At 41.8% G+C, this 27,583-nt stretch overlaps 1 protein-coding gene across 1 annotated transcript in view; it reads right to left on the minus strand.

Annotated features, from left to right (window-relative positions):
* Positions 1–27,583, minus strand: part of plxnb1b (plexin b1b) — a 113,093-nt gene that overhangs the window by 17,988 nt on the left and 67,522 nt on the right. The window contains exons 9-24 of the mRNA XM_085776577.1: positions 23,705–23,861; positions 20,504–20,612; positions 16,871–16,979; positions 13,902–14,945; positions 11,939–12,073; positions 10,799–10,921; positions 10,605–10,698; positions 9,809–9,975; positions 8,843–8,994; positions 7,619–7,724; positions 6,371–6,507; positions 4,699–4,875; positions 3,829–4,054; positions 2,895–3,137; positions 2,160–2,339; positions 1,853–2,001 (exon numbers count right to left, since the gene is read on the minus strand). Of these exons, the coding sequence (XP_085632703.1) occupies positions 1,853–2,001; positions 2,160–2,339; positions 2,895–3,137; positions 3,829–4,054; positions 4,699–4,875; positions 6,371–6,507; positions 7,619–7,724; positions 8,843–8,994; positions 9,809–9,975; positions 10,605–10,698; positions 10,799–10,921; positions 11,939–12,073; positions 13,902–14,945; positions 16,871–16,979; positions 20,504–20,612; positions 23,705–23,861 (3,308 nt within the window). The remainder of the gene's footprint in view (positions 1–1,852; positions 2,002–2,159; positions 2,340–2,894; positions 3,138–3,828; positions 4,055–4,698; positions 4,876–6,370; positions 6,508–7,618; positions 7,725–8,842; positions 8,995–9,808; positions 9,976–10,604; positions 10,699–10,798; positions 10,922–11,938; positions 12,074–13,901; positions 14,946–16,870; positions 16,980–20,503; positions 20,613–23,704; positions 23,862–27,583) is intronic.

Raw genomic sequence — 27,583 nt, forward strand, 5'->3', positions numbered from 1 at the left:
CCAGCAGTTCAACATGGGATCTGAATACTTTTTGTAAAATGAAATTGAAGTTTTTTTAAAACTTTTTTTCTCCTTCAAAATACTGTTTTATTTAATTTTAACATCACGATTTACAGTCACTAGCCTTTGAATAATATAGTGTGCTTCAGCATGTAATGACCGCATTCACTAAGAGCATCAATAAATCATCTTTATAGTTGGCAGACATGTATTCATCTTATACAAAATGTAAGTGTTGAAAACAAGAGAGATCATTTGTTAAATCTAAATTCTTAACATAATTAATAAGGGCCTCTATATGATCTCAAATTTATGCTGCTGAGCCTTTTTGGTCTTTTCCATTGGTGAGTGAATTTCTTTCTATACTCTTAATAATTTGGCATAAAATGTTTTTTCACTTTCAGTATCGTTATGTTTCTCTGGTCATAAACCAAAACTTGTTTAGAGATAATCTATTTGATATCAGTTCTTAACAGGGGCTCATTGTTTCACTCTTCAGTGGAACAATGGTCCCTTTGTTTCTGTGCATTACATGCATAAGACTGTTAGATTTTTGTTATATGGATTTAGTTCCACTGCTGTCACATGTATTAACCATTTACACTGTATACTTTATTTAGGCAAGTATTTATAGAGTTAACATGAGCATCAGTGCGCACTGCTTTTCCAGTTCAATTTTTCAATTTTCCTTCCGGCATTCAACTTGTACTGTGGATTCTCACAGGAGATGGATGTCAGCATGTTATGAAACACTGATATGACGCTCTCTCTTAAAGTGTTCTTTAACTTCAGTTCTTTTTTTGCTCCAAAGGCCTTGTAACAGTCTGGGAAATTAATTATTCTAATGCTTTTCATGTTAAAACTGGATTTAAATGCCTCAAAAAACATCATAATATTCAAATGTGTCTAATACAGACAGCTCTTGAAACAGTCTTGAATCTTCCAGTGCCACTATTTAAATGTTGTAACTCACAAAGAACTGATTAAACCATGGAGGGCTGTGCTGTGAGAGTGAATGTGGCTCTTTTAAATCCCAGATTCTGGCTTTAATAAACCTGTTCATCGCTTTTATCATCATGGGTTCATTGGTTTTGTTGACAAATGGTAAGAAATTAAGAAAATCTAATTCATCCATTTAATATTAATTCTATCACAAAATAAAACGTAAAATTAGGTCATCTGAAGACTTTATCAGGGTATATACAGGAATCTTGAAGTTAATTCTAATACCTTTTTAAGACTTTTTCAAGACCTTCTCAACATTTTTTAACACCTCACCGCCGCTTGAAGCTGTAACCATTTACATCAGTGACACTTTTAACTGAACAGTTTTAGTTTTTGTGATAAAGACTCTAGACCACTATGATACAACAGAATTGAAAAAAAAAGGCTGGGATAATAAATCAAAGGCAAAGTTTATCAAAAATAACATTGCTCAACTCTCAAAAAAACAAAAACAAAAATCTTCTTTTCTTTTTCATGAACCGGTTCATCTTTGTTTTTTAATTAAACAAATAAATTCACACACTTCCACAATGTTTTTTACAACTCAAACTCTTGGACAGCTAATTCAGAAAAAATACCTTCAATATTTAAGACTTTATAAAGTTGTGAAAAGACTTTTTAATACTTTTTAAGGGTCTTAATTTTCCCAAAATTGATTTATCACCTTTTAATACTTTTCAAGACCCCGCGGATACCCTGTTTATACTGTATTAAATGATAAAATGAGCTGAGAGATAATTTATTATTATAATATATTATTATATATGTCACTTGATTTAATCCGAAAGCTTTAGATTCAAAAAGGTCAAACTGTGACACAGACGCTCAGACAGTTTCACCCACTGACCTGTAGATGAGCACGATGATGAGGACGATGAGGGCCACTATCGACGCCCCCACTCCCACTCCAATCTGAGCCTCCAGGGGGAAGGTGGACAGGCTGAGGTTGTCGTACAGAACCTTACCAAGGGAAAAGTTCAGATTGCCCATTTGGACCTGAAACACACACACACACAAACCACACAGCGCACATACACACATTAAAACAGTGACGACGAGCCTCCAACAGCAGCAGTGTCTGTCTGTGTCTGACAGGTGCTCCAACAGCCTCCGACATCCCCCACGCTGACTTTTTCTGCAAACTGCAAACTCACGGTGAACTCTGGGAGATTGTCCGAACCCTCTCGTTTCTTGCCGTTGGGTCCCGGTGCGGGCTGCTGAGGTGGCGGCTCACAGTACAGATGGTTTTTGGTCAGAGTCTTCACAGCACACACACCCTCGCCAACCAACACCACAACCTCGTCCTTAGTGATGGCCAGGTCCAAGTTTTCTCCCTGAGAACACATGGAAAATCCACTTAAAACTTCCAGTTCCTGGTGTTTGTTTAACAATTTTTTCCCTCCATCTTATTTTTGGTTGCATAGTTTGAGACATAAAGACATGGACAGTTGGACACATCTGGTTCTGGTTTTCATTTAAAGGGACAACGAGGAGTTTTGGAAAAGCGAAGCGTTTTCACACTACATTTATGAGCCTCCGCGCGCACCGTAAAATTCTTTGACCGGCGCAAGACGGACTCATGTTTTCATTCATCAATAATTAAAGTCAGAGGTTCGAAGACGTTCAGTTACCGTCGTAGTTCCGACCATAAACGGCGATTCAGCTGCGTTATTCTCATTAAGGAAACGCTGGTCGGCTCGACTAGCGTTTCCGCCACCACTAATAATAACAAAATAACGATAGAGACAGAACGATATATTTATCGAAAATGGGCCCATTAACAAGTGTGGGTAGCGGAGATTCATCCACATTAACGTGAGACTTTTTTATAACCGAATAGAAACTCCTCGTTGTCCCTTTAAAGTGTCCAGAACTGCCTCTCCTCTGACCTCCAGCTGGATGAAGCTGCCGGGGTTGTAGCGGTAGGCGTTCAGCGGCTCCAGCTGGTTCAGGCGCCGCAGCACGGGGTTGGGCTCGTAGGTGAACGGCTGGGGGTTCAACGTGCTGAAGTCAAAGCGCAGGTTGTCCAGCAGGAACTCCACCGTGACCCTCGACCCCCAGATGGAGGGGTCCACCGTCGGAGAGCGGCACAGGATCAGGGAGGACGAGTTCACCTCGCAGCGTTCTGTGAACTGGTGACGCAGAAAAGACGTTTTAATGAAGCGAGCAGCTGTGAAGAAAAGAAAATGTTATTCTGTCCAATAGACACACAGATGCCATCTGCAGGAAAGTAAATCAGAGGTTGTTTTATTTTAAGGAAACTGAGGTCTTTTAACGTTGATGAGAAGTTTCTTAAACTGCTTTACTCATCTTTTATTGAGTCCATCTTAACTTTTGCAATGATTTGTTGGTTTGGGAACCTCAGCATATCAAATAAGAATAAGATGAAGAGTGTGGTCCAACTCTGCCAAAAAAACAATTGGCATTAACTTGAATGATGTTGATAATGTTTATCAGGTCAGAGCCACTCAGAGTTAAAGGGCCATTCTGGCAAACCCTCTCCACCCTCTTCATGCAGAGTTTCGACTCCTCCCATCTAAGAGGAGGTACACGTTCCCTTGTCAGGCCAAATCAAACAGATATTTAAAATCCTTTGTCCCGTCTGCCGTTAGATTCCTTAATAGGCTGTAGGCGAACCTGTTGGGAAGGATGTACAGCACTGTAATCTGTGATGACTATATGTATTTATATGTGTTTATTGTATCATGTGTGTGCTATGTGAGCTCTACTGTGTTGACTCTGTGTGTTTTTTTTTTTATTTTATTTGAAAATCTTTAATGTCCCCGAAGGATAATTTGGTTTGCAACAAAAGTTCAGACAGACCTGTTTGACAGAGCAGAGAGGGTCTCCGGGACAGACGGGGTCAGGCACCATCCTGGCAGGCCGTCCCTGTGTTTTCCGTCGCTTCTCCTTCTGCTTCGTACTCCGCTTTTTCCTCCTCTTGCTCTTGCTCTGGCTGACGGACTCGAAGGGAGAGACCGTCACCACCATACGAGGCTCCTGCACCACGTCCAAGTTGTGGCCCGACACAAAGATCACTCGACCGCCACTGAACAGACAAATCAGTTTTTAAAATTTGCAGCATTTCAGTTTGATTTGATTTGATTTGATTTTTATTTGTCTCAAACAAGCACATCAAAAGACAAACAATCTATGTAACAAGAAACAAAACAATAATGATACTGTGCAAGTTTGAGAAGGGGCTGAAGGAAGCAAAGCTGATCAAGTTCAGCCCCCCCGCCACATTGTGATTCATGTCATACATCTGTAGTTCCATACAATTCAGAAGATTAAAAACATATTGCTTTAATATGAAATAAGACCATGATTATAAATAAAAAGAGTAAAATTAGCTGTCAAGTTCTTTATAGCTGTCCAAGAGTGTATGTTTGTACTTACTTTTAAATTGTTTTAAGTTATTGCACATTTTTATATCCTCATCTAGTCTATTCCACATTTTAACACCACAAAAATAGATGCTAAAACTTTTCAGGGTAGAATGGATGGTAGATTGTTTAAAGTTACAGTTCCCTCTTAAATCATATATGCTTTCTCTGACCATAAACATTTTTTGGATGTTTATTGGTAGCAACCTATTCCAGGCTTTAAACAAGTTAAACAGTTTTGGGCTCCTTTGAATAACTTTCTAAGGTGAAGAGTTATTAGAGATTTGATTCTAACTTGTAGACTTACTCCATGAAGCTCTTAGCCGGCGTGGCGTGGGTGATGTTTGGATTGTGGGTGTAGCGGTAGGTGGAGGTGTGGAGGTGACGCTGGCTGCCGCCGTAATGCAGCGTGATCTGGTGGTCTCCTGTCTTATTGCTGCCGCCCGTCACACACTGAACGCTGGATATCTGCAGCTCCGACACGCTGAGGAGGAGGGGGGGGCACAGGAGAGACGCATTGATACAGGATTTGATGCTTTCTTCTTTTCCTCCCCTTCTGGTACAAGAAGATAAAAGGTCGTACTGACAGCAGCATCCACATTTAAGGGGACCTATCATGTAGGGATGGGCATTTCGAATAATTTTCTAACCGAGTAACCTAACCTGGTGTTACCCGGGTACCCGATTACTGTAATAAAAAATAAAATGACGTCATGTCTGACTGACAGGGCGCAGCCGGTGCATAGATCTGCGCTCTGACCGTCAGACAGAGCGTATTACTGACACACAGCGTCGTCAGACAAAATATCAGGTGGATAATAAGAGTAGACTGGAGTTTAAGATGCACATATGGGGCAGATGTGGAATAAATGCACTGCATGCGCTCTGAGTGCTGAGCTCAGAGTGCAGCGCATTTATGCCGCGGCTGCCTCGGAGGAGAAAACTTTTTTTTCTTTTAAATCATTAGCGGTGCTTATTTATTAGTCCACAGTACATTTTGGTGCCTTCGGTCCTCTCTGCCTCGCATCGTCTCAGGAAATAACTGGGAAGGTTTCAGAATGTTTGTAAACTAAAAGCATATTTTCTAACAGACTTGATGACACCTGTCATCTCCCTCCCGATGGCGTACGCCGAGGGAACCACCACAGATTCTTGTAAAAGGTTTGAAAGTCCGAGGCTCGATCCAAAAACGCTTTTACACAGCAGAAAATCACGTTGCTTGATCCGAAACTGTTTAACACTACAAAAAGCCGAACCATGGCATGATAATGTAGTTTGATCCGACACTAGACTGCGCTCTAACGTGCCGTTTTTTTAACCAGATAATAAATTCATAACCGGATAGCAGATTGCCTACTCAGGTACCCGGGTACTCGGGTACTCGGGTAACCGTGCACATCCCTACTATCATGCTCATTTCAGGAGCTTTTAATGTGATATTGGATCAGTGGAGAATTATTGAAAGTTTCAATCGATAAAAAACTCCATACATATTGCATACAAGCTGACTATGTACTCCTCTATTCTGACTCTTTCCTGCTTCGCTCTGAAACGCTCGCATTCAGTGCTCCCCCCCCCCCCCCCCCCCGCAGTGATTGGTCAACATATCGAGGGGCTGCTGCATAGTGACACGCTCCCTCTCCCTCTCACATTACCACTGTGCACTGAGGCCAAAGCCAGGCAAGTTGCCATTCAGGGACTTCCGCCGAAGTTGTGACATGACAAAAAGAGACTTTAGAAAAAACTCTCCAGACTGGAGCATTTGCAGCGGCTCAGAGCTCCTGAAACGTCAACACACTCCTACCTCATGATATGGCACTTCCACGTCCTCTAAAGCAAGTATCCAACATTTTAATCATATTTATATGTCTGAAAAGCTGGAAAAACACAATAGGTCCCCTTTAAACAACGGACTGATGAGCAAACAACCAGAAAAACACGCCCATCCCTGTGTGTGTGTGTGTGTTTTTGTGTCTCACATTTTACAGGGCACTCCTCCCACAGTGATGGTGAGGTCCGAGGGGCGGCCGGTCAGCAGGTTCCTGCCGGTGATTGTCAGGGACGTTCCTCCAGCTTTGGGGCCCCGTTCAGGTGACACCCCCATTACAAATGGATCCTGACAGGATTGAGAGGAAGGAAGGAAGACTGCGGTTAGAAATTTATTAACCACACGAATACACAGAGGAACTTATTACTAACCGACTGGGCTCACGATCTATATTACTTTAAATGGAGCATTTGCCTTTCAGCAGAGCCTGACCAATACATCAGCGGGCTGGGTTTATAGGCTGCTCTGTGCCAACGGTAGATTTATTTATAGTGGAATGGAAAGTTATAAATAGGCACTTAAACTATTTTGTTACCACTTGTTGAATAGTTGTTGCTATTGCGTTGTTTCTCCACTAGGGAGCGCTGCCACTTCACCTCTGGCAACAGTCCAATCCCCTTGAGTTCTCCATACGAATCACAGCTCAGACGACTGCTGCGGTCGCTCATTCAGTTTTTGTTGTCAGGCATTATTGAATGATTTTAAAAAAAACACGCCCCCTCATTTGTCCTTTTGTGCACCGGAAAGAAGCACAACAGCAGCGGAGACCGGATTTTGTGTTTATTTGTGAAACAGTAGGAATGAATGATGGCTCTTCTTTTATCTTCCATTGAAACATTATTAGCCGCTACAAAAACCTACAAAACCATAGACTATAAGTTGACGTCAGTGGTTTTGAAGCTCAGGATGAGCTGCTCTACTGTCGCATCTGGGTAGTGTGTTTCAATACTGTAAGAATTTATCAAAATCAACTAAATCCTGTCCTGGCTCTACTGTTCACATCTACTTCGTGTTTGGGTTTTTAACACACACACACACACACACACACACACACACACACACACACACACACACACACACAAAAAAGAAAGAAATGAGGCAGTAATAATATTCAGATAAAGCATTACACCCAAAAATCAGCACATTACTGTACATTAGTTATCTTATTCTTATTTTTAGTCTGTTGATTTGACAGAACAGGCATTTTCTCACATAATTATAAAACAAATGAGACAATTTCTACTTCTAATATTTGCGTTACCTACATATATGTTTCAAACTGTGGCTGTTGTTGCCATATGCTATAGCTATGTGCTTCTGCAACAACTCAATTTTCACAAACAGGTCAACAAAACCTAATCTAATACATTGTAATGAAATTAAATTTAATCTAATGTACCTGGTAGCTGAATGTCTGGCTGGACAGGCCGAACCCTCCTCCGCTCACTTTGACTGAGACGTGGTCCACCTTCTCTCCTCCGCTGGCTTTGGTCCTGCACACGATCCTGGAAGACAAACATCACAGCTGGGATGGAAACAACCTGCCGACTCCACGATCCTGCTCAAAACCTGCTGCTAGATTCTTATTAGCTGCCATTATTACTTATATTAACCGAATTAGTACTACACCAGTTGCATAGCTGCACGACTGCTAACGAAGACCAGAAAGAGAGCTCACATTACACCGATTTTAAAGTCCCTGCATTGGCTACCTGTGTGCTTCAGGATCGATTTTAAGATTCTTTTACTGGTTTTTAAAGCTCTTAATGGTCTTAGTCCTTCCTATCTGTCAGATTTGCTTTTAACTTATGAGCCATCCAGACCTCTCAGGTCTTCAGATAGAGGCCTTTTATTAATACCTAAAGTCAGAACCAAAACTCATGGTGAAGCAGCCTTTTGTCATTACGGCCCACGACTGTGGAACAGCCTTCCTGAAGACCTGAGAGCAGCTGCGAATGTGGACATTTTTAAGAGCAAAGTTAAAACACACCTTTTTAGCTTGGCTTTTGATTAGATTTTACTTATGGGTTTCACTATTTTATTAGTTTTCCTATCATTTTATTGCATTTATCGATTTTTACTGTTTATTACGGTACATTTTTTTATTATTATTTTATTTTATTTTATTTTGTATTCATTTTTACTTTTAATCTTTTTAGTCTTAGCATATTTACGGTATAATTTTAGTTTAGTATTTTTTATCATTTCATTTAATTATTTTGTTTTATCCAGTCCCTAGTGTTTCCTCATGGCAAATTGTAGAGTAAGATAGCGCTATGTGTGTGTGTGTGTGTGTGTGTGTGCGTGTGTGTGTGCGCACGCGTGTATCTGCGCTACTTTGGGTTTTTATTTTTGCTTTGTTTTGTCTGCTTTTATCATGTAAAGCACTTTGTGCTACATATCTTTTGTATGAAAAGTGCTCTACAAATAAAGTCTGATTGACTGATTGATTGATAGGGGTCTTTTGTCTCAACCCAATCAGTCGAGGCAGACTGTCACTAAGTGTTTGCTCTCGATGTAAATTGTTCGGTTTAGTGTAAATAACGATCAATTAGTTATTGGGGTAAATGTTGAGGAATCTGATCAGTCCTCTTTGAATTCGATCGTATCTTCTCTTCTGTACCTGGAGGACACCTCATAGAGGCCGGGGATGACGGTGCAGGGCACCCCGGCTACTGATACAGAGTCGAGGATGTCTTCTGCCTTCTGGCCCAGGTTGGAGCCGGAGATGGTCACCATGGTGCCTCCTTCCAACAAGCTGGAGAGAGGCTCGATCTAAGGCAAGTCAAAAAAATAAATAAATAAATGTTGAAACAACACATTCAAAATGATTGAGTTTGGGTTTTCCATTCATTAAGGGTTTTATGTCCCAAACTGATCAGGAGAAGCTGGTTCATGCTTTTATCTCCAGTAGACTTGACTACTGTAACGGTCTTCTGACTGGTCTCCCCCAAAAAAAGTATCAAACAGCTGCAGCTCGAGTTTTAACCAGAACAAAGAGATCAGATCACATCACCCCGGTTCTTAAGACCTTACATTGGCTCCCAGTCGGCTACAGAATAGATTTTAAAGTTCTGCTACTGGTTTACAAATCACTGAATGGTTTAGGTCCAGAATACATGAATGACATGTTAGTAGAGTATAAACCCAGTCGAGCTCTGAGATCTACTGACTCAGGTCAGGTAGTGGAGCTCAGAGTTCAGACCAGACATGGTGAAGCAGCATTTAGCTGCTATGCTGCACACAAGTGGAACAAACTACCAGCAGAACTGAGATCAGCCCCAACTGTGGGCACTTTTACATCCAGGTTAAAAACATTTCTCTTTTCACGTGCTTATAGCCGAGAACTTAAAACTTTATCTATTTTCTTTTACTTTTATTTGCTCTTGCTTTTAACTCTGTTCTTAGTGTTTTGTTTGTTTTTATTCTGTCTTATGCTTCTTTTTTTAATGTTTTGTCTTTATGTAAAGCACATTGAGTTGCCTTGGTATGAAATGCACTATATAAATAAAGATGCCTTGCCTTCATTTGTAGTGATAACTTGATAAATCATGACACGATCATGCGAGAGGCTACGTTATGTACTCACAGAGTGGATGACAGGGGCAGGACACGTGTGCTGTACGGGCTCATTGCAGGAGTCTGAATACAAGCAGCTGGCCTGAGCGGAGCCACACCACACACAGCCGTACTTCTGGTCGGCTGTGTGGCAGCGGCTGCAGTCGGATCGGCCCACAGAGCAGTTGTACAGAGTCACTGATGGCACAAGAGACAGAGGAGAGCATCAGCTGATGTATAAACCTCGTTGATGTCTGTTTTCGTTAAAAGAGGACAATAACATCTTATGTAATTAGGGGTGGGTATTGCCAAGGACCTCACGATACGATACGCATCACGATACTTGAGTCACAATACGATACGATATTGTGATATATTGCGATAAATTGCGATATTCTACGATATTCTACATAGTTCACTGAAAAATGTAAAAGGCATTATGCATCTTAAAATCCGAGTTGTATGTACATCAGATGATAGTGATAATTTATGGGACAAACTGAGTCAAAACAATGTAATTCAAATTATCCATGCCATTTTATACAAGTGCAAGTTACAACAACATATTTGCATGAACAACACACTGTCTGAGGTAGCAGTACAGTGACACCTCGCGGAGCAGAGGTGCGGAAGTCGTAGTGGATTTACATCTGAAACATGATTTATTATTTGAAAAAAAAAAATTGATTAAAAAAAAAAAAAAAAAATCGATATTTAAATATTGAATATCAATATCGTATCGCGATATAAAGTATCGCGATATATTGCCATATCGATATTTTTGCCCACCCCTAGCTATATGTAATATAATCAAGTCTAAGCCTCACCATATAGATCAGTAGAGCTGTCCACATGGAAGGTGTCCCTCTTCTTCACATACACCATGGCGTTGTACTCGTCCACTGGCGCTGAATACGTGTACTGGACACAACAGGAAACAGAGTTGTCACTGCTGTTTCTTACTACACAGACGCAATGAAAAGGCATCAAAGTTACAATGAGTGACGGCACGTCATCAGACCTGGTGTAGTTGACAGGTGATGTCAAAGTTGAATGGATTCATGTCATCCGTTTCCACGTAGGCGTCCACCACCACCGTCTGTCCTTCAATGACCAGCACGCACTCGTAGTCCAGCTCCGTGTCCTGAACATACAAAAGACTTGGTTGTTTGATATCAAGATCAATGGCCAGGAGAGCAGGTTAACTCCTAACAACTGTGTGTGTGTGTGTGTGTGTGTGTGTGTGTGTATGTGTGTGTGTGTAAATAAAAAAAAATATAGACAAGACAAAATGGAGATAACCAATAACTGAATGTAAATGTGATGTTAAACACAGGATCCGATGTTATTGTTGTTTATGACATGGTTTTTGTGACAAATAATGGAGGCTTGTATTTGCAAAGCGTTTATGAGAATTAATGAACATTTGTGGTCGTATTTCTTTCTAAATGGGGAAAACTGACCATCGACTGATCAGACTGATATGGATGAACAATGCTTCTGTCATACACTGCAAAAACTCAAAATCATTCCAAGAATATTTGTCTTATTTCTTGTCAAAATGTCTCATTTCTAGTCAAAACTAATCTATTTCCACTTTAAATAAGACTCATCACCTAAAATTTAACTTGTTTTTAGATAATTTTCACTCGTATAAAACAAATTTTCCCTTGAAATAAGTAGAAAAATCTGCCAGTGAAAGCAAGTTTTTTTCTGCTTGTAATAAGAAAGAAAAACTTGCTCCACTGTCAGATTTTTCTACTTATTTCAAGTGAAAATCTGCTTGAAAGAAGTAAAAAGTGTCTAAAAACAAGCTACTTTTTAATGTGATGAGTCTTATTTTAAGTAGAATGAGGTTTGTTTTGACTAGAAATGACATTTTGACTAGAAATAAGACAAATATTCTTGGTAAGATTTTGAGTTTTTGCAGTTTTATAACTCTAAGTGAGTGACTCTATTGTGAAGCGGCTGAATGAAGAGGAGAAGAAGTGTATTGTACGGTGTCTTGAAACACAACAATGGCCGAAGCTCTTGGCAAGACACCACCATCACCACAAGTACCGAGCCTCCATATCCAACTCCTCCGCCTCTGTTACTTGCCGCAGTGTGTGTGTGTGTGTGTGTGTGTGTGTGTGTGTGTGTGTGAGAGAGAGTGCTGTACCTGATAGAGGTGCAGGTTGCGGGCCAGTAAAGTGATCTTTCTCTCCACTCTGACAGGAAGCAGCGATGAGCCCTGGACCTTCTCCACACATGGACAAGCTGAGGAACCCCAGCTGACAAAGGAGCCCTCATCACCCTGTTACACACACACACACACGGTTTCAAATTAAAATGTGGCCTGATTAACCATAGAGACCTGCGTTGACACATGCACACTCACGGTTTAGTATGAAGTATTAAGTATCTTCCTCACTTCAGTTTATTATTTACATGCACAACAATATATCCTTTTGACCCATGTTATGTTTAGTGAACCATGTATTTATTATTTTATTACATAATTCATTTTATAGACATAAACCAGGGTTCTTACAGCTTAAGCCAAGTTAAATTTAAGACTTTTTAAGACTTTTTTTAAAGCCACTTGAAATTAAATTTAAGACTGACTTCATAATAAACACAAATGCAGAAAAAAAAAGAAAAACCCCACATCAATTACATAGGGTTAGGGACAATTTTACCCACTTTCCTATGTGATCCAAGGTAAAGTGACTGCTACATGAACATTGGATTGTGTCTCTTTCCAGCTGTCCTTTCAAAATAAATGCATAAAAAGTCTGGAAAAAAACAAAACACTGACTCAGGAGCTGGTGGCAGTGAGAAATTTAGCATTGACGGCCGCCACTAACTTCTCTATGTCAAAATGTTACCAATTATTTTGAGATTTGAGACTAATTACAACCATAAAATCCCACTTACCATGTGTTAACATTTTTAAGACTTTTGAAAAATTGATTTAAGACATTTTAATGCCAATTAAGGCCTTGTTTTTAGATTAATGAATCCAATGCCTTGTAAGACTTTTTAAGGATCCGTAAGAAACCTGATAAACAATGAAGAATCTCAGTGGGTTGTTTCCTCTCTGGTCTACGGTCCTTCCTGAGCTACAGTGTTGTTTTTTCTGAACATTATGATGCGACGTCTGAATCAAAACTGTATCACTGTATGAATTCATGTGTTCCCTTTAAAAAAAAACATGCTTTTGAGAGATCACAGTGACCTTTGACCAAACAACTCCAATCAGTTCATTCCTGAGTCGGAGCGATTGTTGGTACCAGATCTAATGAAATTCCCCTCCGGCCGGGGGGTTTCTGACATGTTGCATTCACAGGGAACAGAAGAGGTCACTGTCACCTTGAACCTTTTTCCCCACTAAAATCTAATCAGTTCATCTTTGAGCGAATGTTTGTGTCAAATCTAAACAGAGGCCAGGATAATACAAGGTACACAGGACAATACACCTCGCTGTGTTGTCTTGTATTCTGACATATGGCACAAATGTTCGCTTAAAGTCGAGGATGACCCGATTTAATTTTGGCGATTGAAGGTCAAAGGTCATTGTGACTGCACAAAACATGTTTTTAAGTCTTCTTCACTAATTATTTATAACTGAATTTCACACAATACTTCATGTGTTTCTGGTAAAACAGGAATGTAACCTGAAACCAGTCGGAGTGACGGAGGTAGAAAGCCACGAGGGAGTAATTCTAGTTTTCATTGTAATTATCAACCTGTGGAACCTGATGCCTGTACAGTAAATATTAGGTCTTGTTTGTTTAATAAGAGGTTTCACAAACCTTTGTCCTGTTTGTTGGTAATTGCATTATTGTATTTAACACTTATTAAATACATTTTCTTTCTGTTATTATGACATTTAAATACAATTCATCCACACAAAAACCAACCGATGCAGCTCACAGTGAAGCAGGAAAGCAACAACAACAACAACAACAAAAAAAAACCAGGTGAGGTCAGACAGGAGAGGAGGAGGGAGGAAAGGGCAGACAGGGAAGCTGGTTCGAGCTTTGTTCCCATAGCAACAGGACACGGTCCCGTCGGCGGCTGGGAGCGAGCGAGGCGAAGCGGTAGAGGAAGAAGAAGAGAAAGGAGGCGGCTGCACTCACCGGGAGGAACGCGTCACCTGGACCGTACTGGTAGTCCATCTGTGAGTCAGCGTCCACCAGCTGAGCGTAGGACGAGGAGGGGGCGTGGTCCACCTCGCCGTCGCCCGACAACACGGTGGCGGCCGAGAACGTGGCCGTGTCGTTTTCTGATTGGACAGCAGCGGCGGCGGCCTTGGATTGGACGTCGTCTTCTGCTTCTTCTGCTTCTTCTTCTTCCTTCGGCCAGAGGAGCACCTCCACGCTTCCTGCCTCGCCGCCGTCCTGAGTGGGCGCGGGGGGGACGGGGAAGGGGACGGGGGTCTGGGTCAGTAACTCTCGGTCCAGGTCGGCTTCATCGGAGTCGGCATTGGCGGGTTCGCCCACGGGGAGAGGCGTGAGCAGCAGCGGCGGCGTGGGGGTCTCGGCCAGGCTCTCCGGCGCTCCTTCTGCTTCCTGTGCGTCGCCGGGGGGGGGCGACTCCATGACGACCTCCAGGGGGTCCGAGTCCGTTTGGTCCGTTTGGTCCGTTCGGTCTGGGATCATCAGGGGCATCAGAGCGTCCAGGTCGCCGCTGAGACCGTCGGCCACGGTGATGGGCACCGGCTCTGCGGTCGCCGTGACAACACTGGGAATACTTGCAGCAGCATCTTCGGCATCGCTCTCCGTGACGGCGACCAGCTCTCCTCCTGCTTCGGTCCCTTCCTCCGTCGCCTCGGTGACCGCTGTGGTGGGGGGCGGCGGCAGCGTGGCGGCGGCGGTGGGCTCCGTGGTGGTGGGCGGGGCGGCGGTCATCATCTCAGGGCCGCTGGCGGTTGTGAGCGGAGCGGTGGTGGGGGGCAGCGAGGGAGGGGGGGTGGTCGCCTCCTGTGTGGTCGCTACAGTGACGGGGGCAGCAGCGGTGGTTGTTGTGACGACGACGGCCGCCGTTGTTGTTGTGGACGGAGGAGTTGTGGTGGTGGTGGTTGTCATGGCGGTGGTTGTTGGGGCAGCAGCTGCTGTGGCACCGGGTGTCGTTACTACTTTAATGGGTTTAGACGGGGGAGGAGCTGAGGTGGGGAGTTCAAACTGGGGGAGAAGGATGGAGGGAGATGAGGAGAGGGTGAGGCAGAAATAAAAAAAAAATATAGACAAGACAAAATGGAGATAACCAATAACTGAATGTAAATGTGATGTTAAGCACAGGATCCGATGTTATTGTTGTTTATGACATGGTTTTTGTGACAAATAATGGAGGCTTGTATTTGCAAAGCGTTTATGAGAATTAATGAACATTTGTGGTCGTATTTCTTTCTAAATGGGAAAACTGACCATCGACTGATCAGACTGATATGGATGAACAATGCTTCTGTCATACACTGCAAAAACTCAAAATCTTTCCAAGAATATTTGTCTTATTTCTTGTCAAAATGTCTCATTTCTAGTCAAAACTAATCTATTTCCACTTTAAATAAGACTCATCACCTAAAATGTAACTTGTTTTTAGATAATTTTCACTCGTTTAAAACAAATTTTCACTTGAAATAAGTAGCCAGTGAAAGCAAGTTTTTTTCTGCTCGTAATAAGAAAGAAAAACTTGCTCCACTATCAGATTTTTCTACTTATTTCAAGTGAAAATCTGCTTGAAAGTGTCTAAAAACAAGCTACTTTTTAATGTGATGAGTCTTATTTTAAGTAGAATGAGGTTTGTTTTGACTAGAAATGACATTTTGACTAGAAATAAGACAGAGTTTTTGCAGTGTACACTCAAATTTTCAGAGAGTTCAGACTAACACGTTTAAGAAAAACAACAGTTTTTGTTTTATAACTCTAAGTGAGTGACTCTATTGTGAAGCGGCTGAATGAAGAGGAGAAGAAGTGTATTGTACGGTGTCTTGAAACACAACAATGGCCGAAGCTCTTGGCAAGACACCACCATCACCACAAGTACCGAGCCTCCATATCCAACTCCTCCGCCTCTGTTACTTGCCGCAGTGTGTGTGTGTGCGTGTGCGTGTGTGTGCACCCTCTGCCCTCCCCTTCTCTCCAGCAGGTGACTTGGCCGCCCCTGGTTTCTCGAGCAGCAGCTTGCGCACAAAGGTGGAGTGAGGAGGCCTGGTCAGTGCCAGAGTGGTTCATTCAGCAGCATGTGAGACGTGTACACTCCTCATTAGTTGGCTGCATGGAGCTACAGTGTTTGATAAAATCTATTCTAAGCTCACACTAAGTTTGTGGCTGGTATGAGTTTGGGTTTTCTCAGGGTTCTAGTTTTAGTTTCCCCCATTTCTCGCTGTAGGTTTTCTCTTCCGATACTTTGTTTTGAATAAAACCATTAATTTTTGGTGAAACTGTTTTTCTGTTTGTTTTGGTTTTCACCATTTCATTTTTTTTTCTTCTAATCTGCTCTATCCTTGGGCTCTAGAGAGTATGTAGCAATTTCAGGGGAACGATTCAACTCCTGCATAAACTCTGAAATTGTCAATGACTTACAATAGAAAAGCTCCAACAATCCTACAATCCAAACCTATACAGTAGGTTTTAGATCCCGCTCTGGATCTGCATTGTGACTTCAGGTCTGAAATCTTTATATCTTAAAGCCCCAGTACGGAGCTTTTAACTGGATGCGCAAAAGTCTCTGGTTTCTGCTGATGTGTCTCTGTTACCTACAACAGCAAATGAGCCCATCAGTGTGAAGATACGCTATTTCTAAGTAGTCTAATTCTATACCTCTGGAAGGCATGGTCGGGTCGGACCACTGATGAAACGATACGAATACCTCATCCATATGCACGCTGCAGATAGCTGTTAAAAAAAAAAAAGAAGCAAGTCCCGTCTTCTTTCAGACGTTTCCAAAACAAATCTACACGCGCCGGCCAGACAAACGTCTTCACGACAGTGGGAAATGCAGTCTTCATTCCGGCAAAACACCACCGCTTTCGTCCACAGGGGCCGCCAAAATCAACACTAAATGAAAAGTCTGTACAGGGGCTTTAAACGACATATCTGTAACTTACGTGTTGGTTGTAGATGATCACCCCCTCCTCACAGGTGGGCTTGTGGGTACACAAGTGTTTCTGGACACACCAGTTACAGCCCCACCGGCTCAAAACACAACCACGGCACCTGCGGAAGGAAATGAGAGAGTTCACCGATTAGAGACAGAAGACAGTGGACACAGATGGAGGTAAAACAAGGCCTCGGGTATATGGAGCAATGAAAGGACACATTAGAAGTAGAACAGGTTTTTCTTATCTACATGTGAGACACAAGACAAGAGGAAAGAATGGATAAGTATGGAAACAGAGAGATACAGCTACTTTAGCCAGTAGCACACAAAGTAATCCAATTGCTGCCAATCTGCCCCCAGTGGTAAGAAAGGTCAGTGGTCTAAATGAATAGAGCCTCAGTTTCTTATCAGGGTGATTGGAAGAGACTGGCAGAGAGAGAGAGAGAGAGAGAGAGAGCATGAGCCTGAGTGATTTAACATGTGTGGAAACAGTGTAGGAGATCAGGAAGATACTGAGCAGGTAACTACAATAATTTCATCCAATTGGATTAGGACTCATTCTAATTATTTTTCCTTAATTGCTCAAAGCAAACCAGCTTTTCCCCTCCATTCCTCTTTTACTCTCTGTTACTGGAGATATTCCCTCAGTTCACCTCCACCACCAGAGGAGAGAGAGGAGCCAGTTCACTGTAAAGTGTAACGTGCAGCAGGAAACAGTTGTTCCTTTGGTTGAGTGGGAGTACAAAAACCACACAATTAAACAATTTAAATGTGACCACAAATACAACATCAGATCAGTTCTGAGATATCCCTATTCTCTGAATGGATAGAAAAAAATGGTATAAACTGGCACTGCTAACTGCCAGATGATCCCATGCTAACTATCAGGCCAACAGACATGGAAGATCAAGCATGCTTTGTTGTTTATTATCACTTTATTATCAATAATACTTTTATCACTGACTCAGTTGAAAATATTGGCTAATAGATTTTATAAGGTCACTCATCAAATAATAATTGGAGCTCATGTGAGAACAACTAGCACACAAGATTTGCTCTTAAGCAGCACATATAAGTCATTTATGAGAACTGGCAGTGCTCTTGAAATTTTCTCTAAAAGACATCCTCGATTCTGTTTTGGTGTGGTGTTTGCTTTGTCAGTGGTTTTCTATGTTGCATGTTTACATGTTTGCTGATGTTATATGTTTAATGTGAGTACCGACTGTAAAACAAATTTCCCCTTGGGACAATAATGTATCAATCTGAATCTTTCTTGCCCTGCTCAGGTATTGTTTAAAGGGATAGCATTTTTTTAAAGTGGGGTTGTATGATCTACAAATAGCCCCTAAGTACTTAAATTGCAGTAGCAGACAATCTGCACTCCTCCCGTTAGCAACGCCAGCCCATAGCCCTGCCCAGAGATTTACAACATACATTGTTGTGAATGGACCCAAAGAAACGGCCTATTTTCGTGGCCTAAAAGAGATTTTACCTGAAAAAAAAATACACAGTTCCATTGTTGCTATAATATAATTTTTTCCAGCCCCTCAAAGTGCAGGAAAAACACAGTTTTTATTTGGAGCTAACCAACTGCTGATCGGTGGGCGCTAACCCTGGCCCGGAGGGATACGTGAGTTGGTTAGGTCCAAATAAAAACTGTGTTTTTCCTGCACTTTGAAGGGCTGGAAAAAATTATATTATAGCGAACAATGGAACTGTGTAATTTTTTTCACGTAAAACCTCTTTTAGGCCGCGAAAATAAGCCGTTTCTTTGGGTCCATTCACAACAATGTATGTTGTAAATCTCTGGGCAGGGCTATTATGGGCTGGCGTTGCTAACGGGAGGAGTGCAGAGAGTCTTCTACTGCAATTAAAGTACTTAGGGCCTATTTGTAGATCATACAACCCCACTTTAAAAAAAAATGCTACTATCCCTTTAAAGTAGTGGGCTGTCATGGCCCCACTTCAGTAGATCCATCAGACCAGGCTACTTTTTTCCAGTCTCTAACTGTCCAGTGTTGGTGAGTCTGTGTCCACTGCAGCCTCATGTTTGTGTCCTTGGAGACAGGACGTGGAACCTGCAGTGTTCCTACCTTAAGGTTGGATGTGTTGTGCAATGTAGATAATCACTACTGTGGTCTGACTAACTTCAACTAAGACCAGTCACCAAATTCCAGTTTATCAATTATTAATATGGCTCTTATAAAGCTTCTCTGGTCACCACAGTTATCAAGAGTGGTTATCTGAGTGACCATAAGCGTCATTGGCTCCAACCAGACTGACCGTCCTCATCTCTCCCTCTCTCTTCAACAAGGTGTTTGCTTATTATTTTCTTTTCCTGAGTCAAGTCTGGAGATTCTTATGAATGAAAATCAACAGTTTAGGAAATACTCCACTCAGCCTGTCCGGCACAACCAATCATGAAACATGAAACCTGATTGGCTGATTTGAAAATGACATGAATAAGCACGTGTGCAGGTGTTCCTAATAGTCTACTTGCCAACAATGAGTACCCGGAAATGTTGAGTACCCCAAAGTTTTATGTTAGAAATAGATAGTATGGGTCCCCAGTATTCAGAAACTGCCGGATGCTAACTTATATATATATTGGACAATTAGCATAATTGACATAATTAGCATAAATTATGGGGCAATATTGGAGTGGTTTTAGGGGTTATTGATGATGCTGAATCCATTTCTGTCAAAATCCAAAATGGCTGTCTAAACCGGAAGTGACCAGATTTTAACCGCCAGTGGGCCGATTTTGATGGATTTTAAGCCAAATCTGAAGTTTTAGAGGATGCTGGTTGGGCATATAACTCATGTATTTGAAGTAATATTATGGGTCCCCAGAATTCAGAAATTGCCGGATGCTAACTTGTATATAGTGAACAATTAGCATAACAGACATAATTAGCGTACATTAGCATAATTGCTATGGGCAATATTTCAACAACTGCTTGGCTGATCTGGGCAATATTAGTGTGGTTTTAGGGGTTATTGATGATGCTGAATCCATTTCTGACATTTTCAAAATTCAAAATGGCTGTCTAAACCGGAAGTGACCAGATTTTGAAATCCATCAAAATCGGCCCACTGGCGGTTAAAATTTGGTCACTTCCGGTTTAGACAGCCATTTTGAATTTTGAAAATGTCAGAAATGGATTCAGCATCATCATTAACCCCTAAAACCACTCCAATATTGCCCAGATCAGCCAAGTCAATTTTGTTGAAATATTGCCCATATAGGCAATTAAGCTAATTTATGCTAATTATGTCTGTTATGCTAATTGCCCAATATATATAAGTTAGCATCCGGCAGTTTCTGAATACTGGGGACCCACACTATATATTTCTAACATAAAACTTTGGGGTACTCAACATTTCCGGGTTCACAAGGGGGCTCTATGGGCTGTAATAAAGTGCTCCCACCTATATGGACATGAAAGAAATTGTAGCTTTAGTTTAGGTCACAGGTAGTCGAAAAACAGAGAAGGTACTTAGAAGGAGAAGGATAAAAACAGAAAGGGACAATATGGAGGATAAGACTGTATTACAAGATCTGCAGTCAGAAATGAGAAGAGAAGGTCGGGAGGAGACAAGGAGAGCAGGACGTATAAATCATCAGTGGGTAACTCACGGCATGCTGCCAGACAGTTCCTTAACAGCCATGCAGTCATAGAAGATGAAATCCCTTGCTGTGACGGTGACGTCGCCAAAACGAAGAGACAATGTGACTGTGACAAAGTCTGAATAGAACAAAACACAGAGACAGAGAGAGAGAGAGGGGGAGAGAGAGGGAGAGGGAGAAAGGAAGAGAGAGGGAGACAGCATGAGTGAGCACTGAAAACAACACAGTAACATCAGCACAGAGCTGAGCAGGCAGGGCTCTGAAAATATTTGGGCTGGCTTATTATTCCTGACTTAGAAAGTCTGGGATGAGTACAATGTTCTTCAAAACAGCAGCGAGGGAACGTGGGAGAAGATTTGGTCCTGACCGCCAAAACACAGAGGCGTAATAAAACCCATGTGCACCCTCCCTCCTCAGCCCAGGGGAGGGCAGACATAAACACAGGAGGGCTCAAGGCTCTGAGACTTCCCCCCTGTCAAACATGGACTCAATGTGGAAAAGAAACACTGCAAACCTCTGGGATGTTTAAAAAAAAAAATCTGTGTAATTTTGTTAATTTTTCCACCATGTTCAGTTTAGCTGAGTTGTTTCCAACCTGTCTGCTCTCTCATATCTCTGAGAGCAACCTGGTAAGTTCATCATTATTACTGATTGGTGTCTTTTTGTACTTAGGGATATTAAAGGGACAGTAGTAGCATTTTTTTAAAGTGGGGTTGTATGATCTACAAATAGCCCCTAAGTACTTTAATTGCAGTAGAAGACTCTCTGCACTCCTCCCGTTAGCAACGCCAGCCCATAGCCCTGCCCAGAGATTTACAACATACATTGTTGTGAATGGACCCAAAGAAACGGCCTATTTTCACGGCCTAAAAGAGGTTTTACCTGAACCATTGTTCGCTATAATATAATTTTTTTCAGCCCTTCAAAGTGCAGGAAAAACGCAGTTTTTATTTGGACCTAACCAACTCACGTATCCCAGGGTTAGCGCCCACCGATCAGCAGTTGGTTAGCTCCAAATAAAAACTGCGTTTTTTCTGCACTTTGAGGGGCTGGAAAAAATTATATTATAGCGAACAATGGAACTGTGTATTTTTTTTTCAGGTAAAACCTCTTTTAGGCCACAAAAATAGGCTGTTTCTTTGGGTCCATTCACAACACTGTATGTTGTAAATCTCTGGGCAGGGCTATGGGCTAGCGTTGCAAACGGGAGGAGTGCAGAGAGTCTTCTACTGCAATTAAAGTACTTAGGGGCTATTTGTAGATCATACAACCCCACTTTAAAAAAATGCTACTATCCCTTTAATTCACTAGACACTAAAAATCCACATATCCATCTGAGGGTGGCGCTATAATCAAGGAGGGTTTTGGCCTCTTACTTACACATTATACCTGAAACTCTGAGTCTAGGCCACGCCCCAAGTCTGTCTAAAGTTTAGTTTTTTTTGCAAAATAAAAACCTTCTTTTTCCATCTCTTTTGGACTCCTCAAAAAAAAATTGTCAGAAAAAGATTGTTGATAAGTCAAACATGAAATGTAATACACTTGACACACATCACACAATTGGTCCCAGTTGGGGGCGCTGTATTTGCGGCCTGAAAATGCTATTTTGGACACGCGACCTCCATAAACACAGGTCGTGCCATTGACTTGAAATTTGACACACAAGTCCAGCTCAATATGCTCTGAAAAAGCCTCATGAAAAATAAAAGTCTGTCGTTTGGGAAATCGCACAAATTTGGATATTTGACATCTCCTCGGTTCGATTTCATCTCCTAGAATGAGGGGTCCAGTTGCTGCCAATTGGTTTTCTGTAAATCATCATGAAACACCATTTTCACGTGTGGAAATAGTCCCGATAACGCCGTCTGAGCCTGACCCATAGGGGGCGCCACTAATAGCAGAAAAAAAAAACATGTTCCTCAAAACCTGGTGGACTGAATCTCATTAAATTTTAGTGAACGTGATGTGATGGTATTAATTGATTTAACATCATTTACACCAAGTTTGTTCAAATCTGATGAACTGGCTGGGACGTTGAGCCTGTACTTACTGAAATGCTGCAGGCTGTGTGATTACACAAGTGTGTGACTGACCTCACTCCTTCTATAAACCACATTAAAACTAGCTGACGTGACATTGTTCAGCTTTGTTGAGCCTTAAACCTTCTGGTTGCTGCTAGCAGCTTTAATCTTGGTTGATTGAACTGCTTCCTATTGTTAAGAGCAAAATAGCTTGAACCCAGAACTGCAGCCACATTATGTTTTTTTGTTGTTGTTTTTTTTGGACTTGCATTCATCCTATAATTGAAAGCGTATGATGTGCCACTGTATCCACTTTAGAGTCAATTTCAGAAGCAGACAGGTGAGAATCTCGTCTTCAATTTAAAGCAACAGTTGCCCTCAAAGGCCCTCAGCTCCATTTTTTATTAAGTGAGTGCTGGCACTAACCCTCTTTAAGTAAAGTTAAGCTACAGCTAAATCCTTAATTACAGCCTGTGTGTCCAAATCTCAGTAAACCCCCGGGCTGATTCAGCCTGAGCCCTGCACCCTGAGAACTACAACAAGCTGCAAGTTTCAGGAATGCAAGCATGGGAACCAGCATGTGTGTATGTGAATGTGTGTGCATGGGTGTGTGTGTGTGTGTATTTGTGAGAGGCACAGAGAGACACACAAACCATTTGAATATTTGGGTGAGTGTGGCATCTGTACGAGCTTCAATTTTTATTTACAAGCCCCTTTAATCTTCTTTTATCATATTCCCTGACATACAAACAAAAAAAGCTGCTGGTGAAACAGTCGACCGACCAACACCCCCGCCCCTCTCCAAAGAAAAAAAAAACAAAGCACATATCAAAGCATTGAATCATTAGATGGAGCAGATTTAAGGGGAGCCGTTAGTTTTAAGGTTTATTTTTGACCTGTCAAGGGTGTGCCATGCTTCCTCCCCATTATCAGCTGGGATTTCGCTCCAGCCTCCCCACGACCCACCGAGGATAAACGGTGTAGCTAATGGATTTATGCTCTAAAATACAGATGACTCCCTGCCGTATAAACTGGCTTAGAAAAAATGGATTGGGTTGAGCCTAAAAATCGAGGGATTGAACTGTATAAATGTGATATATACAGACACATATACATGCACAAAGATTAATCTCATTACAGGATGCTGCCAGGACGGTCTTAGAAAGTCTGGAGGTGAAGCCACACTCACCCTGTCCGTTGTGCACCCTGGGTACTTTGTTGGTGTCAGGTGAGTGGCATTTGACCCCTGTTTTGGTGACTGTGGCAGGACTGTGGCTGTCCTGGAAGAAGCAGGTGTAGGATTCATCTTTCTCCAACACTGGCAGACCAGGGACCGACAGAGACACCTGGGAAAAGACAAGATAGTGAACTCGTATTAAAGGGGGACATATTATGGATATATCACTTTTTGAAGGCTCTTTAACATATATTTGAGTGTTTGTCTTGCCTTCCGGCCTCCAAAATGTGAGAATTGACAAAAAAAATCTGTAATGTGCAGGCTCCCTAGGTTGAAATCCATGTGGTTTTACGAGCTGTTCCCTCAGTTGTCTTCCAGTGATGAAACTAGGATTCAAATTTGCATAATAACACCCCTGCCTGGGACGGGTAGAAGGGGCGGGGCAAGGCAATGGATAATTTGCATTTAAAGGGACAGGCACCGAAACCAGCCGTTCTGAACAGGGCTGTGAAAAGAGCTGTGATGTTTGATCCTTGGGGTATTTTGACCAAAGCATGTCACAGATATTTCTTCATGACACCTGGGAACTATTTTAATTTGTGGAAAGGGGGCATAATATGTCTCCTTTAAATCACTGGTGAATCAGTTATTGTACATATGGATTTCCAAAAATCCATATTAGGTCCATGCAGATTAGACTAAAAAACACATCTAAACCACATACTATATCAGTGCTTAAAGGCCTCCAAGTGTGACCGCCAACAGACCAAGTGGAGAGGAATCTTTCAGATTGCTGCAGCACACAGCATTAGTAAGTCTACACCTGTTCTACTGCAGAGGACAGCGAAGGTCATAATGGGAGTGATTCAACTGTCTGAGACATAAATCTGATCTGCTCACTTGTAAATGTCATTGTGGAAATAATTTGATTTTAATACCAGATTTCCCAGCAGGTGGAACGTGCATCACACCAAACTAATGCAAGAGTTATTATAACACTCCATCTTATTCTGAACTCAGCTCCACCTGTTGTTGCTCATTCCTGTGGTGTTGGGAAAGCGACACACTTCAGACATCATTCGCCCAAGTAGTTTGACCTCAAACAACGATGTCCTGTCTGTTTCCGCAGATTTGTCAGTTTACACATTTAAAGTCCCACTCCCGCGACCCTTTTCGGCCATTTTAAAACCAGCTCATTAGCCATGCACATTAGCAATGCACCTCTGGGGGGTGGGCGGAGACTGCGCTGCTCTGCACCCGCCCAGCCACCTCCTCGCACCCCACCCCCCCGCTTGCTGACAGCTGGACATTGTACAATTACAGATTTAGCGCGTTTAACGTAAAACTCCACACTGGGATTCGATCCCAGACTGGTGCATAGTCCTTGCTCACAGTGCAAGCTGCTCTACCAGGTGAGCTATACCTATTATACCTTGACAGCTACACCGAGCTGTGAAGGCTTTCACCTCTGAGCCAGATGCAGAGCGGGGCGGGAGCTTGTAGCACTAGTGCCCTCCCCTGGAGCTGTGACACCCTCAACTCCAGTCTTCCTGAAACTGCCAGTTTGAGTCTGCCATTGGTTCACAGCAGTTTGAAGGCAGAAAAACTCTGAAATGCAATTTTGCACTTCCTTCTCTGCTGATAAGTGCTCTAACACAAGAAAAATGCCACAGGAACATGTGAAAAGCTCAAAAAACACGATTTTCACGGGAGTGGGTCTTTAAGCTGCCAATCTCCTTGGTATTGCACAGTGTTGGTGCTAGATCCAGGGGTGTGGAGACTGAAGTTTACTGAACTCACTGTCATGTATTCACTCAAATTACCCTTCATATCTGAAGCAGTTCTTGACTCCCTTTTCCACCGGTTATCATCTCAGACATTCATTCTGCTAGTTTACTGCTGACCCATTGACTCTAACATTATAACTTATATATACACTGTATTAGGGATGTCACGATTATAAATTTTCTTGGTACGATTATTGTCAGAGAAATAATCACGGTGTTACGATTATCACGATTATTATGCATTAATTAATTTCACAACACTATGAATGTGTAAAATCAAATATAGTCAAAATATAACTACATTACTCATTGTTTACACAAAATATTTCAAGTATCTATTAATATATGACCAATTCTTAATCCCCAGGGGAAGTGTTTGAAATATTCAGGTCATGAATTGTCGTCTATACCAAATGTTTACGTTTATTTTAATCATTTTTTGTTTTGTTTTGCTTTTTTTTTTTTTTATTAAAAATGACACGCTAACATTTAAATTCCTACCAATTCAATGTTACGTTAGTTAAATGGACCAGTATCTCTGCATTTATCTTTATTTTGGCTGCACATCTGCCAATATGGTTCCAACATAATCTTTTTTGAGAAGTGACGGTATTTAAGAATCTTTACGATTAAATAATTGTGGCGTTTAATACCGCGATTAATTGTGAAAACAAGTAATTGTGACATCCCTACACTGTATATATATTTTTTATAGCTTTGTTTCATCTGATTGATTTGCCTATTTACTGTTTTGTTTTGTTTTCTTGTTTTTGTCTGTCTGTTTGTTTGTGTTGTCTATGGTCTTGTCTATTTGTGACTGTTTTGTACATTGTTATATGTAGGATCACCTCGAAAATGAGATAGCATACAGTATCTCAAGGGGTTAATAAAGAATTTCAACAATGTTGATGAACCCAGTTTCTCTCCTTTTGGGAGTCACCATTAGAAGATGGTTGAACTGTGGCCATGAAGGGATGAACATGGTCGCAACAATACTCGGTTGACTGTGGCATTGATCGACCTGCACCGCCAGGAGCAGCACCACCAGCCTGGACTGTTGGTTGGAGTGTATGGAGTCCCTCCTGTTGATCAGACCAGGCTACAACTGTGCTTTTTTTTTTTGCTGAGCCTTCTGAAGCCACAGATATCTAGGAGTGGTTATCTGAGTGACCGCAGCGCAAAGCCTGTCCGTCCATTCTCTTACGACCCCTCACGTCAACAAGAAGGCGTTTCTGTCCAGGCAGCTGCTGCTCACTCACATGCTCATTGTTTTGGCTCTGACCTCCTGGGGTTTTCATATACAGCAGCAGAACAGAGGTTTCACGAATACTCACTCACACCAGCCCACCTGACACTGACAATCACACCGCGGTCGCTGAGAAAATATTTTTCTTTCATTCTGAGGTCCCGATGTGAATATTTGTAAGACCTCTGTCTGTATGATTTTATGTCCTGCACTGCTGCTACATGACTGGCTGATTGGATACAACAGTTAATAAGCAGGTGAACGGACATATTCTTTCTTATATTTAGTGAAAGGGGTGTTTTTTTTTTTTTTAGAACAACATTTCTTAGTTCCTGTTCTGTTTTTGCCAATTCACACTTATACCGTTTCTCACAAACTGCACTTACGTATGTCCATATACAGCATAATGTATTTTTCTTGTAAAATGTCTAAAAGAACCCAAATTAATGACTCTTTTTTATACAAGACAACATCTGCCTGATGTCTCCAACTGTGTGTTTTGTGTTTTCCTGTTAAAAAAACAGAAGTACAGATGAAAAAGGAAACACATCAGCATTCTTTTTTCTTGTTAGCTTAGTAACGGTGTTTGCATAATTAAGTGTACGTGAAAGCCAAGCAAATTATAATGAATGTGTTCCCAAGCTGCAACAGCATCATTAACAATATCCATGCTGCTGAGTGATGTGAACATCTGAACGCTGCTCTAAGACGTTAAACAAGTCAATCCACAGTGATGCAGTGACTTTGTTGTTCGTCGACGTCAGACCTGGCTTTTCCATTGGTTCAGGGAGTCTGACCGGGTTATTTCACAAAAATCTGAGAGCGAGAGGAGCAATCAGAAAAGTTTCATTGGCTCAG

The sequence above is a fragment of the Trachurus japonicus genome, chromosome 5 (assembly GCF_045865225.1).
Source record: "Trachurus japonicus isolate A0001 chromosome 5, Traja_1.0".
In the NCBI taxonomy this organism is placed as follows: Eukaryota; Metazoa; Chordata; class Actinopteri; order Carangiformes; family Carangidae; genus Trachurus; species Trachurus japonicus.